The sequence below is a fragment of the Sabethes cyaneus genome, chromosome 2 (assembly GCF_943734655.1).
Source record: "Sabethes cyaneus chromosome 2, idSabCyanKW18_F2, whole genome shotgun sequence".
Lineage (NCBI taxonomy): Eukaryota > Metazoa > Arthropoda > Insecta > Diptera > Culicidae > Sabethes > Sabethes cyaneus.
Window position 1 is genome coordinate 90,579,956 of NC_071354.1, and position 15,687 is coordinate 90,595,642.

At 38.7% G+C, this 15,687-nt stretch overlaps 1 protein-coding gene across 1 annotated transcript; it reads right to left on the reverse strand.

The window, feature by feature from the left end:
- Positions 1 to 1,040: 1,040 nt before the first annotated feature.
- Positions 1,041 to 13,198, reverse strand: LOC128735681 (sodium/potassium/calcium exchanger 4-like). The gene is made up of 6 exons (XM_053830164.1): positions 13,126 to 13,198; positions 2,613 to 2,798; positions 2,411 to 2,547; positions 2,177 to 2,347; positions 1,430 to 2,114; positions 1,041 to 1,366 (listed from the first exon to the last, which is right to left on the reverse strand). Exons 1-6 carry the CDS (start codon positions 13,196 to 13,198, stop codon positions 1,041 to 1,043), a joined length of 1,578 nt encoding a protein of 525 aa, XP_053686139.1.
- Positions 13,199 to 15,687: the final 2,489 nt, after the last annotated feature.

A 15,687-nucleotide genomic window follows, 5' to 3' on the forward strand; every position in this document is an offset into this window, starting at 1 on the left:
ATTCTTTACTATTGAGCACAATATTTTGACATTAGATTGCATCATCCATTTTGGAGCATAGGTCTGCTAAATAAATTAAACTAATTTTTACTTTTTCTCTGGAAATTTCAGATGCTTTGAATAAACAATCTAATAGGATAAGACGAATATATTATACCGTGTATAAACGGCCAGTTTTAAGGAGGGGGGAGGGGCCACATGTTCTGCGGCCGCGGATTCTCGAACGAAGTAATGGTTACTTTTGCTAAATGATCAAATAGGTATTCCCCCTTAGGATACACCCCTTCATATATCTCCCCCTTGTTATCCCTAGAAACGATACTGGTTATATAAAGGCTGTCCATTGACTACGAACTCATTTTTAGTTATTTCCGGGTTATTTTCGTTCATACTTTTTGTATGATGCGTTGTTTTTGGCCGATCCCCTGCCCCTAACAGTCCACTTAGTTCATGGACGGCCCCATATGAACTACTTTATACTGATATTTATGTGTATTGTTTATAAACATGCTATTGTTCACTGTTTAGGTCTTTAGCTCAACTTTATGTTTTTGGCACAATGTCATCCCCTAGAAGGAGTGAGATTGTGTCAAAGTTCATGCACTTCCAGTAAAATTAGGTTTCATTGTAACTAAACCATCTCTACGGTAGTTGTTAATAGAACAATTTAGTATATATTGGCAGGTTTGAAATCAACTTAGTTCCTAAATTATGTGTATACTGAGCGAATTAACAAAAATATATGCTTTTTTGGCACAATCTCGCCCCGGATGACGGTATTGTTTATTCAGTAGCAAAACCCGCAAATTTTCTATACAAAACAAAGTTGTCAGGTAGGTTCCCTATACATGGCAATTAAGATTCAAATGTTCTTAGTAGGTACCAGTTTTGTTGTCGTAGAAAGCTTCTAAACAAGATGAATAATTATAAAAATTTGGCTAAATAAGGTTTAATGTTAAATCTTCTCAGAATATAAATTTTCAGCAAATCTTGGTAAACAGTATAAAAGATATCAAAACAGCATTTGCATTTCAAATGATTCAGCATATATTTTCAGAAGGAAAGAAAACGTCGAGTTCAACTAATATCATAAAAGCAACAATTAAAAGATAACCTATAAGCAACGCTAGCCCAACCAGCTTTCGCAGGTTATACTTCGCCAAATATAGCACAGCATATAAAATTGCAACAGCAAAAAATAAAGCAATTACGGAATATTGCATTCCATACGAATTAATCTCTACGTAAGCTCCCGTGGTTGCACCCCCTTGAATCATGTTCTTAATAAACCAGGGAAGCCCCAGGGAGAACAAGATAGCCAACGTATTTGCACCCAGCGAGTTCGACACACCCATTGCTCCATTTCCTGCAAATGAAAATGATTTTCTTCGAGTTTAAAATTTAATATTTCATTTAATTTTGTACGTACCTTTCCTTATCATTGTAACGGCAGACACTGCTTCCGGCATGCAACCACCGAATGCGAGAAACGTTAGTCCCATTACCGTTTCTGGGACATTAAAGGTACTACCGATAATGGACAACATCCAGAATACCATGTAGGATGTAGCGCCAATCCAAACGATGCACATTAGAAATGTCAATGGGTAGAGTTTCCGATGGGTCCGTGGATTCGGGACAGTAAAGTGAACAAGCACTCGAAATGGCCAAGTGAAAAACCACCAGATAATGTTGAACCATGATTCGGTTGAGATTCGAAAAAGTTTCATACTCTCCGCAGGATTTTCGTTTGATTCACTTGGGCTACGAAGAATTTCTTTTTCTCCCTGAGGAACCTCTAAGCCCGTATTGAATGCTTCCCCCAATACGGCAATCGAATATTTCCGGCCAGTTTTGTGTTCTGTGAACTCGTCATTTATATCGGACCCCAACCTGGCACAAAGGTTCCACCGAGTTTCGATTAGATCAACTGCAATCCGTTTCATTCGATCATTTTGAAACATCACCAGGAAATACAAAATATAAAGAATTACAAACACCACTGACTCGTACCAGTAAACACGCTCATCCCATAAACAGGACACGAGACAACTTGTGCTAATGAGGACTATTATTGAGTCCCTTGTCAGTGGCCACCAGTCTAGTTGAACGTGCTGTTGAGTAGAAAAAATTATAACCTTGATTTTCAACTAAGTTTTTAATATGTGACACTCACACTTTTCGTTAACAATCCAACTAAAGCTGCCACCCCTAAAGTATTAAACAGCATGGAACCCATGATCGTTCCTAGGCCCATATCCGAATCGACCATTAGTGTACTGATGGTGTTAGTGAAGAACTCTGGCATTGACGTAGCCGAAGCCATAAAAGTCGCCGCAGCAACGTCCTGATTATAAAAATGAGTTTTTATTGGAAATTTTTGAGATTATCAGTACAAGACGTCCATCACCTCCGGCAGATGCAAATCTTCGCAGATGCACTCAACCGACGGAAGGAAATATTCACTGCACACGAAAGCCAGTACGGTGAAGAAATAAATCGCCGCCAGAAAATGCAGTATGATTGCTCCGTTGAGACGTTCAGTTTCTGAAATTTAGGACAAAGAAAAAGTTATAAAAACAGAGCTTCTCGCATGATGAACTCGTACAAACTCGAGAAATAATCTGGCGGAAGATCATCCATGGATGTGGTCAGAACGCACAATACCGGCGAAAGAGATTCATTGGCCCCTGGAGTAAAATCTATGCTGGATCGATCCTCAAGCCTATTACCGACCACTGTTGCGGATCGATTCAGCGGCATTAGATGGTGTTTGAATGCATCGTGAAATGATGGCACTGCAAATAGTGTTAGAAAAGTTATTCAAAATTATTAAAATGCTGTAATAAATAATGTGCTTATAACATGCTGTAGAACGTTTGACTATCAAGTATTAAAGGATTAGTAGCACTTCAAGTGTTTCTCTTAGCTGACAACCTTTTGCTTGCACAATATTAGTCAATAAATACACTGCACAATACGCTATCAGTAAAAGTAACATGTAACAGCCCCCAGATTTGTACACTGTCAATTCAAAGACACATTTAATCATTTGGTATACATTTAGGTGCTTACATGAATATAAATTATTAGTAGTTTTATCCATTCTGCATACTCTGACACAAACCCTCGTGTAGTGCCGACTAGTTTCCGTTCCGCATGAGGATTGTTAATTTCGATTGCCTCTTGAACCAGATTTATTATTTAAGATCGATATAGATATGGTGCAAATGACAGTGTTAATGGTTTGTGTAAAGCACCCGGCTAATATTACAACACTTATGCTCAAATGGTTTATCTTGATAGCACTTAATCGTTGTCTTTTTCAATCACCATAGACTTCCGTAGTTTATTCTGGCTAGTGCACTTGTACAAACAGGAAAATAAGTATCAACAATGCTAGTACCATCAATAGCTGTGTTAAGAGTAGAAAAAAAATCGGCATATGATTGAATTCGGATTGGATTCGAGAGTTTGTTTGATCACCCCGGTAGGATGTCGCATATGTGATCGCTTTTAACAAATGAAACCTTTCCATTGAATGTAATTTCAAGTTTGCCTATTAAATCCTACGTTTGTTGAGACTACTACAAAAATATTTCGGCGGCCTTAAGGTATTTGACCGGAAGCTTAGTCAAGTGCAGTGCAGCAGAAACTGAAGAGGAAGACCGACAGCAAAGTGACTCTATAGTTCCGCGCCACGCAGCAACCGGCTAAATAGTGAAGTAGGTCAGTCAGTCGAGGCCTGCCGTGTCCAAGCAGCAGGCAATCACCCAGAAGGCTGGTACTGATAAAAAGAAACATCTTTCCGGCAGAATGGATGAGCCCTACTTGAGGCTAGACGGCAACGACTGGCAGGGCCCAGTTCCCTGCCTGACTTTACGTCCCCCATTAAGGAGGTAAATGGTGACGTCATATATGTCCCTTCCACCATGTTTCCGAAAAAGATCATTTTGATTCCTCTTTGCGGTGAAGGAGGAGATATGCAGCACGAAGTGCCTATCGGAAGTAGTCACCTTCATTAAGAAGAATCGCGCAAAGGAGGATTTGAAAATATTTGGGCAAACCTTAAACGGCGTATTGGTAGATTAAGTCACCGTGCACTTTTCAATGTTTTATTTGTTGATTTTTTCGGTGAAATAGACTAAACTTATTTGCCGCGGACGTTTCGACCTACTACTATTCGGTCATCGACGACACTTGAAACGTATAAAATTTATTGAACAATCTGAGTTTACTGTAACGTTGCCCTAAAAATTTTATATAGAAACATTTTTTTAAAGGAAGTTAAGTTTAAATATCCTACATGTCTGTACTCTGTATATCATTTCTATCAGTTTCTTAGAGTTTCGACTAACAGTTAAACCATCAGGTCACAACTACACATCTTCTAATGATTGGCGATGATTTCGCATTTTGACAATTTTTGGATGACTTGTAACACTAGTCAACTTTAGTTAACTGGCTTGAAACTGGTATGCAGTTGACGAAATTAGCTTACTTAAGGAGCTTGCTTACAACTACGGTTAAACTGAAAAACTAAATAACTGTTCTGGGTTATCATTTATAACACTGATCCGCAATCGTCAATTTCCACGAAATTGTTGATAGCATCAATTATTGTGATAAATTGATTTGAAGTATAGGGTACGGAGGGTATTCGCAACACGCTACTAATTTCGGCATACATTACCTTTTTTGGCTACTCTTTCCCAAATAAAAACTTTGCCGCTATATAGCAATACTGAAACGAATGTAGCACTCATAGGCTTTAATGTGTTATAACTATTTTCATAAAAATGTAAGTAATTTGCTAAATTTTATTTAAAAAAACATCAAAACCACTTTTCCACTGGCACGTAATCAGGCTGAAAAAACCAGCAGCAATCGCTTATGCGTATCCGCTCTTGATGATGGTTTGGAAAACACACAATTATGATCACGTTTACTTATTCTAGAAACTAAACAGCTGTGAATATGCTATCACAGAACAATTCTACTTCTTTTTATCACGGAAGAACACAAAAATTCCCCTCTGATAAGAAAATATAAATCAATTTTCATTCACTTCCAGCATATGGTGCGTTATTTACACTACTGCCAAGATATAAGGCCTGAAACGCCTGAAAAGCTTCTATCGTGTTGACAAAGCTAGTTAGACATAGCAGCAAGCTATTGGCACTGCAAAACTAATTATCTTCAATGAGCCCGGAATGTAGGCAATACCGAAACGTTATCCATCGGTCTCCTTTGATCTGGTTTTGCAAAGCATCTAATCCCTGTGCAAGCTACTTCGGCCTGTCGAATTTAAAAAACACAGACACCACTATAGAAAATGGGCTCAATTTAGCCACAGCGACTTAATCATTTCTCGCGACTATAACTCAACTTCAGTAGCGTTTCATTAAAACCAAAATACACGCCGATATTCAGTAAATAATATTCTTCAAGTGGTATAAAAATCTTGTCTCGAATAAATATAGTTTCAACGTAATTCCTGAATATTTTTCAGGCTACCGGTTAATGGACTGGAAATACCCACCCGTACCCTAATTAAGTCACAACTAACATATTGACAGCTAACATATTAAAATATCAATTAGCTAGCGTCCTCTGCATCTTGCTAAAAAAAATTGGAAGCAACTTACTGACAGCAGCAGCAAATGAAACGTTGAAAACTATTTTCGGATAAGACAGTCGCTGATTTTTATCGCTTTCAGAATTGCTGCGTCGTGTCACACGCACAAATATCCCTTCAGCTTTATTTCCGTCCAAGACAACAATTCCGTACAAATTCTTGCAATATATGGATGCAATCTGGCAAAAAGAAAGAATGACCGCTCACTTTACTATGACATTTTACATTCAGAACATCAAATTGGCCTAGATTCAATTTTTAAAGCTAGAATCGGTTGAAGAAAAAAGTGGATTTACACAGCAAAACTGTTTACTTTCAGGATATTAAATTATTAGGTTAAATGTTCAAATAATAAATTGGTTGAAGAAAACGGGTGCTTTTGAACTCTGGCGTACTTCCCATCCCAAGCAGAGATATCAAATTGGTTTAGGTTTAAACGTTGTGAAGAATCTACGACCTGTTTGGACGGGGGTGTTTTGTTACTTTTTACAAAAGGAAACCACAGATGGTGTGTTTAACAGTCGTCTCTGCCTGTGAAGTACGTAAGCACTAGCAGGTAATCACGAAGAAAATGTATGGGGAAATTTGACCTTAAAACTTTTCATTAATTTTTATTATTCAGTGATTGAAATTTGAAATTGTAATAAAAACTACATAATTGCTACTTCTATTACGAATCGATTGGTATTCAAGCTATCTTTTGCATCGTGACACTCGCTTTTTTGACGTAGGGCTACGTCTTTGTTTACTATACTGGGACTGGGTAGCACTTTGTGAAAACGAAAATAGAACAACAATTTGAATTGCGGCGATCATCTCAATGCAACAAAACAAATATAACCACATAAAAAAAGTTTGAACAGGCACAGATAAGTGGTTTGTGGTTCAGTAGTACTACACCCGTTTGTTTACTATCGTGATAGTTCAGTACGGTACGGTAGAAAGATAGGGCACCTTATGGTATTGAACGTTCGATTTCTTATCTTCACCTTTCTTTTCTACTGAAGTACAATTATCTCTGGCTCTGGTAATGATAAAACTGTGAGTGTAAACCAATGGTCATCTTCCTGGAGATAAATACTATCATGGTAATGAACTCATTGTAGGTATTATCACAGATTAAAAGACGTAACACTTAAGCCCGGTTATATGGCCAACAAAAACTATCGCGACGCTGCGCGCAAGTTTTCAGCTAGAGCTAATGTCAGGTGCATCTTTTGTCGGAAGATTTGACCACTGCTAATGTCAGGTGCATCTTACAGCGACCATAGTTTGCTCTTACTATCTGCTTATTTACAACAAAGGAGACGCTCATTGAAGAAAAGATTGAATTTTCGTCAGATTTCAAGGCTGTGATGCTACAGGGTTTACGTGGACGCATACGGATTAGCAAATTTGGAGCGTATGGCAAATTTTGATTTTTCCTATCATATTGTTGGAGCGGTTAGTACAGTAAAGGGTGTCCACGGTAAAATTGCAACACTCTCAAATTGCTATAACTTTTGAACCGTTGCAACGCTTTGAGAAAAATTAATTGAAATTTTGCATGGAGAAAGTTCAAAGTGCATTGTTTACACTGTGTGAGAATTTTCATCAGGTGTGCAAAGATCTGTAAAACAGCGTCGAAAGAACAGTTCGTTCGCGAAAAAGTTCTGCACAAGGGTTATGGACGACGAGACCTAGCGGACTACAACCAGACTCCGGGGAACCAGTATTTTACTGCAAAGGATAAGTTTGATGTTCCACAGAACCTCCGAAAACTATAGATGTCGAAGTTTGGCAAGAAATTCTTGATTTGGCATGTAATTTGTTTATGTGGACAGCGGAGTACGCCTTTCTTCGATGAGCACCTCAGCGGCGATATAGCAGCAGGAGACGCAATGGAAGTTAACCTCGGAGTACCTACAAACGACAACAGCGTACCGGCTCCCGATTTCGAAAAGATCCGACGAGAAATAGGTCTGCTGAAGAATAATAGAGCCGCCGGAAAGTACCGACTCCCGGCAGAACTCTACAAAAATGGCCACGAACCGCTAGTAATGGCACTTCACTGGCTGATTTCAAGGATTTGGGAAGAAGAAAAACTACCGGAAGAGTGGATGGTAGGCGTAGTCTGTCCCATCTACAAAAAGGGCGACCGGCTAGATTGCTGTAACTACCGCGACATTACGCTGGTCAACGCCGCCTATCCCAGATTTTGTTGCGTCATCTATCCCCAATAGCAAGAGAATTCGTAGGGCAGTATCAGGCGGGCTTTATGGGGGCCCGTGCTACTACGGATCAAATTTTTACTCTCCGACAAATCCTTCAGAAATGTCGAGAGTACAAACTGCCCACGCATCATATTTTCGTGGATTTCAGAGCAGCATACGATACCGTTGAACGCGAACAGCTATGGCAGATAATGCACGAGTACGGTTTCCGGATAAACTGACGCGGCTGATCAAAGCTACTCTGGAACGAGTGATGTGCTACGTGCGCGTTTCGGAGATACTTTCAAGCCCTTTCGGATCGCGTAGAGGGTTACGGCAAGGGGATGGACTGTCCTGTATGTTATTCAATATCGCTATTGAAGATGTGATCCGGCGAGCGGGCATCGAAACGAGAGGAACGATCTTCAGCAGGAGTAACCAACTCCTAGCCTTTGCAGACGACCTCGACAGCATTACTAGAAACCGTTGGACGACGGAGGTAATCTACGCCAGACTAAAAACGGGGGCTAGGAGGATAGGGTTATAAATTAATGCGTCGAAAACCAAATATTTGGTAGAAAGAGGCTTCCGAGGAAGTAACGTTTGCCTCCCACGGACAGTGACTATTGACGGCGATGAACTGGAAGTGATTAATGAGTTCGTATATTTGGGATCTCTGGTCACCGCCGACAATAATACGAGTAAGGAGATACAACGACGCACTCAACCTGGAAATCGAGCCTACTTTTCCCTTCGCAAGACGTTTCGATCAAGGAGCATACGCCGCCACACAAAGCTGACGATGTACAAAACGCTAATCAGACCGGTAGTCCTCTGCTGACTTGAGGCAGTAACTTTACTTACGGAAGACATACGTGCACTTGCCGTTTTTGAACGAAAGGTGTTGCGGACTATTTTTGGCGGAGTACCGACGGAAAGTGGAGAGTGGCGGAGACATATGAATCACGAGCTACAGGCACTGCTTGGAGAGATTCCTATCGTACACCTGGCGAAAGTTGGGAGACTACGGTGGGCCGGCCACGTCGCAAGGATGCCGGACGACTGTGTAGTGAAATCCGTTCTCTTCAAGAACCCCACCGGCACCAGAAATAGAGGGGCTCAACGTGCTAGATGGCTCGACCAGGTTGAAGCCGACTTGCGTGTGTCAAGACGCGCAACGAATTGGCGACGAGTAGCCCAGGACCGAGTACAATGGAGAGGAATTCTTGATACGGCAAGAGCCACCCCGGCTTTCGGCTGAATAAGTAAGTATGAAGCAAAATTATCTGAAACATCCTAAAGTAGTTAAAACAATCGAAGAAATGAAGAAAGTATGGGTAAATATGCAAAACAAGTCGATTTTGAGGTTGTGCAAAATCTAATGGGTAGGGTTTTGGCCAAAGTACTTCCATTCGGATTCGGAGGCGAAATTAAATCAAATAAAGACTTTAAAACTAAGTTTAATTGTTTCATTTGGTACCCTGAAAGTTTGATAGCAATCGGATAAAAACTCGTATTTCGCGAATTAATTTTGGTGTTGCAATTTTACCGCGGACACCCTTTATTCCATGGCACATTATCGGAGGAAAGTTGTGATGGGGTAAGCTCAACACACACGTTACGCTTACTCTTTTGATCTGCCTATTCCTGGCCGAATCAACTGTATTTTTTCGAATCTTGTAGAGAACAACAATTCGATCGTAGTGAAAAACAAAACAGTTCTGAGTAGATAATAAGGTACAGGAGGGTATTTTCGAACTGTTTATAGTTTATAATTATTTTCTTTCGCTAAATAATTACTTTGCCGTTGTACAACTTTAACATGTTATAACTATATTTTCAAAAATGTAAGACATTTACTGTTTTCTATAAAAAGAACATCAAAACCAGCTGTTCTGTCACTAAAACTGCTAGACCGAAAAAATAGAAGCAATCGCTTAATGGGCTGAAAATGCCCACCCGTACCCTACGTTGCTCGTTACGATTATTTTTATTGCGTCTAGACAGTTATCGGAGATGTTGAAAATAACACTGTATATTTTTAACATCGAGAAATACTTTGTATAAATTAAGCTTCTTGAATCGGATTTTAGCTGTTTATCGTAAAATAGTGCTTGAGGTGAAGTATAAACCGCAACGTTATCTTTACCAGTAACAGATTTGATTTCCAAATTATAATGTTGCAAATCGAGTAACATGTGTAGAGGACTTAGTCTTCTTGTAGCTGATAACGATTTGCGGAATAGGGCGATGAGAGGTTTATGGTCCGCTTGGATTTCCTACTACAGCCTTGAAGCGGATTTACGAGTTCAGCAATAAAAAATGCCTGCTCATTCAGCAACTGACGACTTTGCAGATAATTCTGAAAAATTTAAGTATCTACCTAAATTCATCTAAAAGTTCTATTGAGGTTTCATCAAAGTTGGATTAGTCTTATTAAGAAAACTATCAGAACTGATCGTCAAACACAGTTTTGGTATAAACTGTGAGTCTGCGAAAATATTTGCCAAAATCTCGACTTAACCTTATCTTACGCCGAATATCGGAGAAACGGCTATCATCTACACGATTTCGTCGTCCTCTATACTATTATTACTCGAAAAGGATAAATGCAATTGCCTTATACAGGGATATCTCGATATAAGACAATTTATCATTTCAAAAAATCGACGAGTCGACAATTTTGCTTTATGGGTAAACGATCTAGTTTTTCCACTCTGTACCAGTTTTAGCATCACTGTTAAAATATTTATCAACTAAGGTTTTATAACGGTAATTTTTACAATTTTCGGAGGGAACGGTAGAAGAAAGTCGAAAAGCTAGATCCCTCATCCTATGTATTTATGTTTTTTGAGCTGTTTATCATTGTTTGAGCTTTTATTTTTTTCACAATTTTTAGAATTACTTTGAAATTATGAATTTTTCTTATCACGCCGCTTTTGGAAGCGAGTTTAGCTCTGGTGTGGTTAACAACTAAGGAACAACTAAGGAATTTGTCTTATATCGAGGTAAAAATGCTCGTATATCAAGTTGTTTTATATCGAGGTTGTCTTATGTTGAGGTTGTCTTATATCGAGGTATCCCTGTAGAAGCACATTCGGTAAAAGTCATGTATGAAACATTTGTATAGCTGAATGCAATCTACAATTTGGCTGAATTAAGTACTGAGTAATTCATATAGCAAGGTAGAAAGGCTTTTCCTTGCATAACAATCAATTTAGGAAGATTGTAGATTACATTCAGCATTATAGGGCATTGGGTGGAATTTTTAAAATTACGCCTACTCTGTTTTCGTATTACCTGTGCCTAAAAAACAAATTCATCGCCACGAAACAAATATGCAACCATAGTAGTGTATATTGGTAAGAATTAATGATGATTTTCCTTAATGCAAAGAACAGGAGTAGGCCCAAAATAACAACCGGCTGAAAAACGAGTGCGGCAACCTTATATGTTTCATACATGACTTGAATTAATTTACAGTCAATACATCCGGATTGATTGGCAATTCAATAAGAAAAAAAATGGCTTGGCGAGAGCACTGTATCAGTGTTACCCGTGACTTTTGTCACATTACGTGATTTAGGTTCAAAAACTTCACTTTCCAGGAAAATATCATGATCTTGAATGCTTTATGACGAAACTTTTTCCGTTGATTAACTATTCCTGCTGACTATTTTTTCGTACTCAAAATTAAACATAACAACTCGATCAGCTTTAAACAACGTAACTGCAAAAGAAACTTCGTGATTTAGATTACCCACACACTGCAACAATCTTGATTAGATATAAGTTTGCTGTGCTGAGCATCTACGCTACGCCAACTCTACGCTATCTTTTGCGCGCTATTCAATCAACACTGTATTTTAGTAAACAACAATATTTGACACAGCGAATGACAACAACAAACTCTGACTGCGTTCTCTGATATCAAAAACTCTGAATGAATCAATCCATAACGCAGTAAACAGCTGTAAATTCGCAATTCTCACCTGAATGTGTAACGTACAAACAACAAACATATCCTAACAACCAGTTTAAGATTTATTGCACTGTCGTGGTTTTTATGACCAATTTAAGCCACAAAACCGTTATTAGTAAGTAGTGAAACCCATACTGTGAATTGGGATATGTTCAGACAATGTATCGTTCAGCTCAAAAGTTAAAGTGATTACATTGGGTCTGACTTTGAAATAATTGTGAAACCGGAAAGAAGTTTACCTAGCCATAACATGAAAGATATTTCAATTTTACTCGATATAATCGAATCGGATATAATCGAGACAAGCGTTTGAATGCTTTAGTTTTCACTGAAGTTTTTGGAGCGTCTTAGTAGAATACGAAACCGGAAATTAAATAAAAAAGAAAACTTTCCAATTAAATTCTACTATGTATATTTATTCGCACCAGATACGTATTTCGCCTACGACTTGTAGGCTTCATCAGTGTCTGTTTTCGAACTTCGAAAACAGACATTGATGAAGCCTGCCAGTCGTAGGCGAAATGCGTATCCGTCAAGGATAAATATACATACCTAATAGAATTTAATTTGAAAGTTTTCGTTTAATTTACTTTCATGCTTTAGTTTTGTTTCAACATAGGTAGCCTGATAATCCATAGGCTGAGAGCTACTCCTAAATAATGTCAGTACCATCGTATCAGGAATACCACAAAAAAGATCGCGAGTTGTATTGTCTACCTACCGCATCTTCTCGATTTTCCTACATACTTAACGTAGATAATGATTTGTACTGGAAATGCTATTGTTCTATCTATACACCATGGATTAACGACAAAATCTGTTTAAATAGGTAGAGTGACTATATATAGAGTGGCGACAATGTCAAAATTGGAATGATAATTATCTGTCAGTGTCATTCCAATCGAGCAGACGACCAATCCAACGCGTATGCAGGAAAGAGAAAGAAAATAAGCATTGCTAGAGCATTGCATACTTTTGGAATGACATGTCGCCACTCTGTATATAGTCACTCTATAAATAGGAACTCAATTTCTGTGATCGGAATTTAGCTGCAATAAATAGCTAAACTTAGCACTTGATTGAACTTCTAGTTGTGATGCTGAAATTAGTAAATCCTTCAAGTACCCACTTGACAAGCCAGATCGTACTGTTCATCGTATAACATTATACTGTAGACGCTTTTATTCTATTTGAAGTTAGCTGCATACTTATTCAAAGTTAAGGTCGACAAAAGAGTCCTGTAAAACTTGCCAAACCTTCAGTCAACCCATATTCTTTCGTTGTTTTGTCCCATGAAATCAGTATTTGTTTACCGTAAATTGCTTCCAGATTTGCTAGGAACAGAATCAGCCAAAATGTCACAACGGCAGCCGTATTTACGTTCATTATCACTATATCACTATAATATCAATTCCCGTCGAACTGTGTTAGATAATCTTCGCCAATCTCTAGTTTAAAAATCGTTTCATTATTTTCTCAACCCGAACTGCTTCCCGTGAGCTCCACGAGACCACCACTGGCGACGTGCCTTCCACGAATGCCACAGGGAAGTCGAAATTCTGTCCGTCCAACCTGTCCGTAAATCACTTCAACCATTCGAAGCTATCAGTTCGGAACAGGGCCACTATCATCGCCAAACACTTAAGTGCGGTTGCATTTCTTTCAGCGGTTCATCTCTCATATCTATATGGTCATGGCATGGGAATGACTCCATGCTTCAAACAGCCGGGAGACCACATCATCGCAGTCTGGAGCGATAATTATGAGTTATCTATTGTCGGGTTTAATTGTTGCCGCCCGCCATCGAGCGGAGCGGACTTACCACCGTACCGAGTAAACAAAGACGGCACAGTTTATGGTTATAAACTACTTTCAGCCGGATGGGAAAATGAATTGTAACACATGAAACCGAACTGAATTACATCAATGTTTTTGTCACCTTGACTGTTGTTAATTGCACTAGGGGGATCCAAGGCAAAATGATCTTTCCATGTTTCCTCAGCTTTAAAACAATTTTTCAGTAAGAAAGTCCACAAATGAAATTATACGCCCTACCGGAGAGAAAGGAGTACTATTTTCAAGGGCAAGATAGTCACCCCTCGACTTTGTGCGAAACATGCAAAATCAAAAGCAGTAGAGTCACGAGTAGAGTTCATCATTTTCATTGTTATAACAACAAATGTTATAACACGTTATATAATAACACCGACATTCGATTAAAATAGGTGCACAAAATTGTGCGAGAATCCTGAAGAAAAAGTCTAGAGCGACATTTTAAAATGTTTGCTGTTAGGAAGCTAATACCAACGGAATGCGGCGATCGCGATACATTTTCCAAACAATTGCTCATCTTGACCCGCAGTTTTTCAGACCGATGAAATAAACTATTAATTTTTTATCATATTTCTTCAACATAACTTAACAAAACATAACATAACAAATATTTTAAAACAAAATTGTATAGAAAGGTTAGTAATGTATAACATTATCGACTGTTCAGAAAAGGCTATATTTTCATAGCTAAAATTTACGACTGGGTTTAGGGCGTTTGTCTTGCCCGGGATCCCCTATAAACATTTCGTACGTAATTCCAGAAATTCCGGATGTATCGTTGCAATGTACACAGGAAGTTCCATACTGGATGATTGCGATGTTTGTACATTGGTTGATTATGATCTACCACAGTGTTTGCACTAAAAAATTAACAATTTCAGACGTTGTTTCAGGTATTACGCTTTTATGGAAAACTATGATTTTCAGTTCAGAGAAAAATCAATTTTCCGTTTCAAATAATGATAACTCATGAACTACGCATCGCAGAACATTTTCGTATAAAACAGTAAAAAAATATTTAATAATAATTCTGGAAATATATTACACTAGCTGACCCGACAAACTTCGTATTGCCACAAATTAACCTGTGTTGTACATAAATCATGAATCTCGGATGATCTTTGTCACAATCTCGAGTTTTGCAAGCCCCCCAGTGGGCGGCGCTTCCGACGGTGGGTCACCGGCAACACTCGCGACCGTCTCGTCCTGAATGATCTAGTGTTACTATAGATAGTTTTTGTGGTCTTGTATTGACTAATGTTTTACGGAAGAGTCTCTCGAGTTCGATTAGTTTTTGAATTTCGCAAAAATTTCTGTTTTATTTGTATGAGAGTCCATATCCCCCTACCACAGGGGTGAGAGGTCTCTAACTATCGTGAAATAAATTCAAGACTCCAAAATCTCCCACATGCCAAATTTGGTTCCATTTGCTTGATTAGTTCTCAAGTTATAAGGAAATTTGAATTTCATTTGTATGGGAGCTCCCTTCTTAAAAGGGGAAGGGGTCGTAATTCACCATAGAAAAAATTTCTGCCATCTAAAACTCCCACATGCCAAATTTGGTTCCATTTGATTGATTAGTTCTCGAGATAAGAGGAAGTTTGCATTTCATTTGTATGGAAGCCCCCCCTCTTAAAGGGGAGATGGGCCATAACTCGCTTTCTAAAGAAGAGAGGGGTCTCAGTTCACCATAGAAAAAAATCTTGCGTCCAAAACCACTTACATGTCAAATTTGGTTCCATTTGCTTGTGGGGAAGTGGGGAAATCCATAGAAAATATTCTTGCCTACAAAAACACCCATATGATAAATTTGGTTCCATTTGCTTGATTAGTTCTAGAGTTATGAGGAAATTTGTATTTCGTTTGTATGAGAGCCCCCCCTCTTAAAAAGGTAAAAGGTCCTAATTCATCATAGAAAAAAAGGTTGCCTCCAAAAACACCCACATGCCAAATATGGTTCCACTTGCTTGATTAGTTCTCGAATTATGAGGAAATTTGTATTTCATTTGTGTAGAAGCACCCCCTCTTAAAGTTGGGAGGGG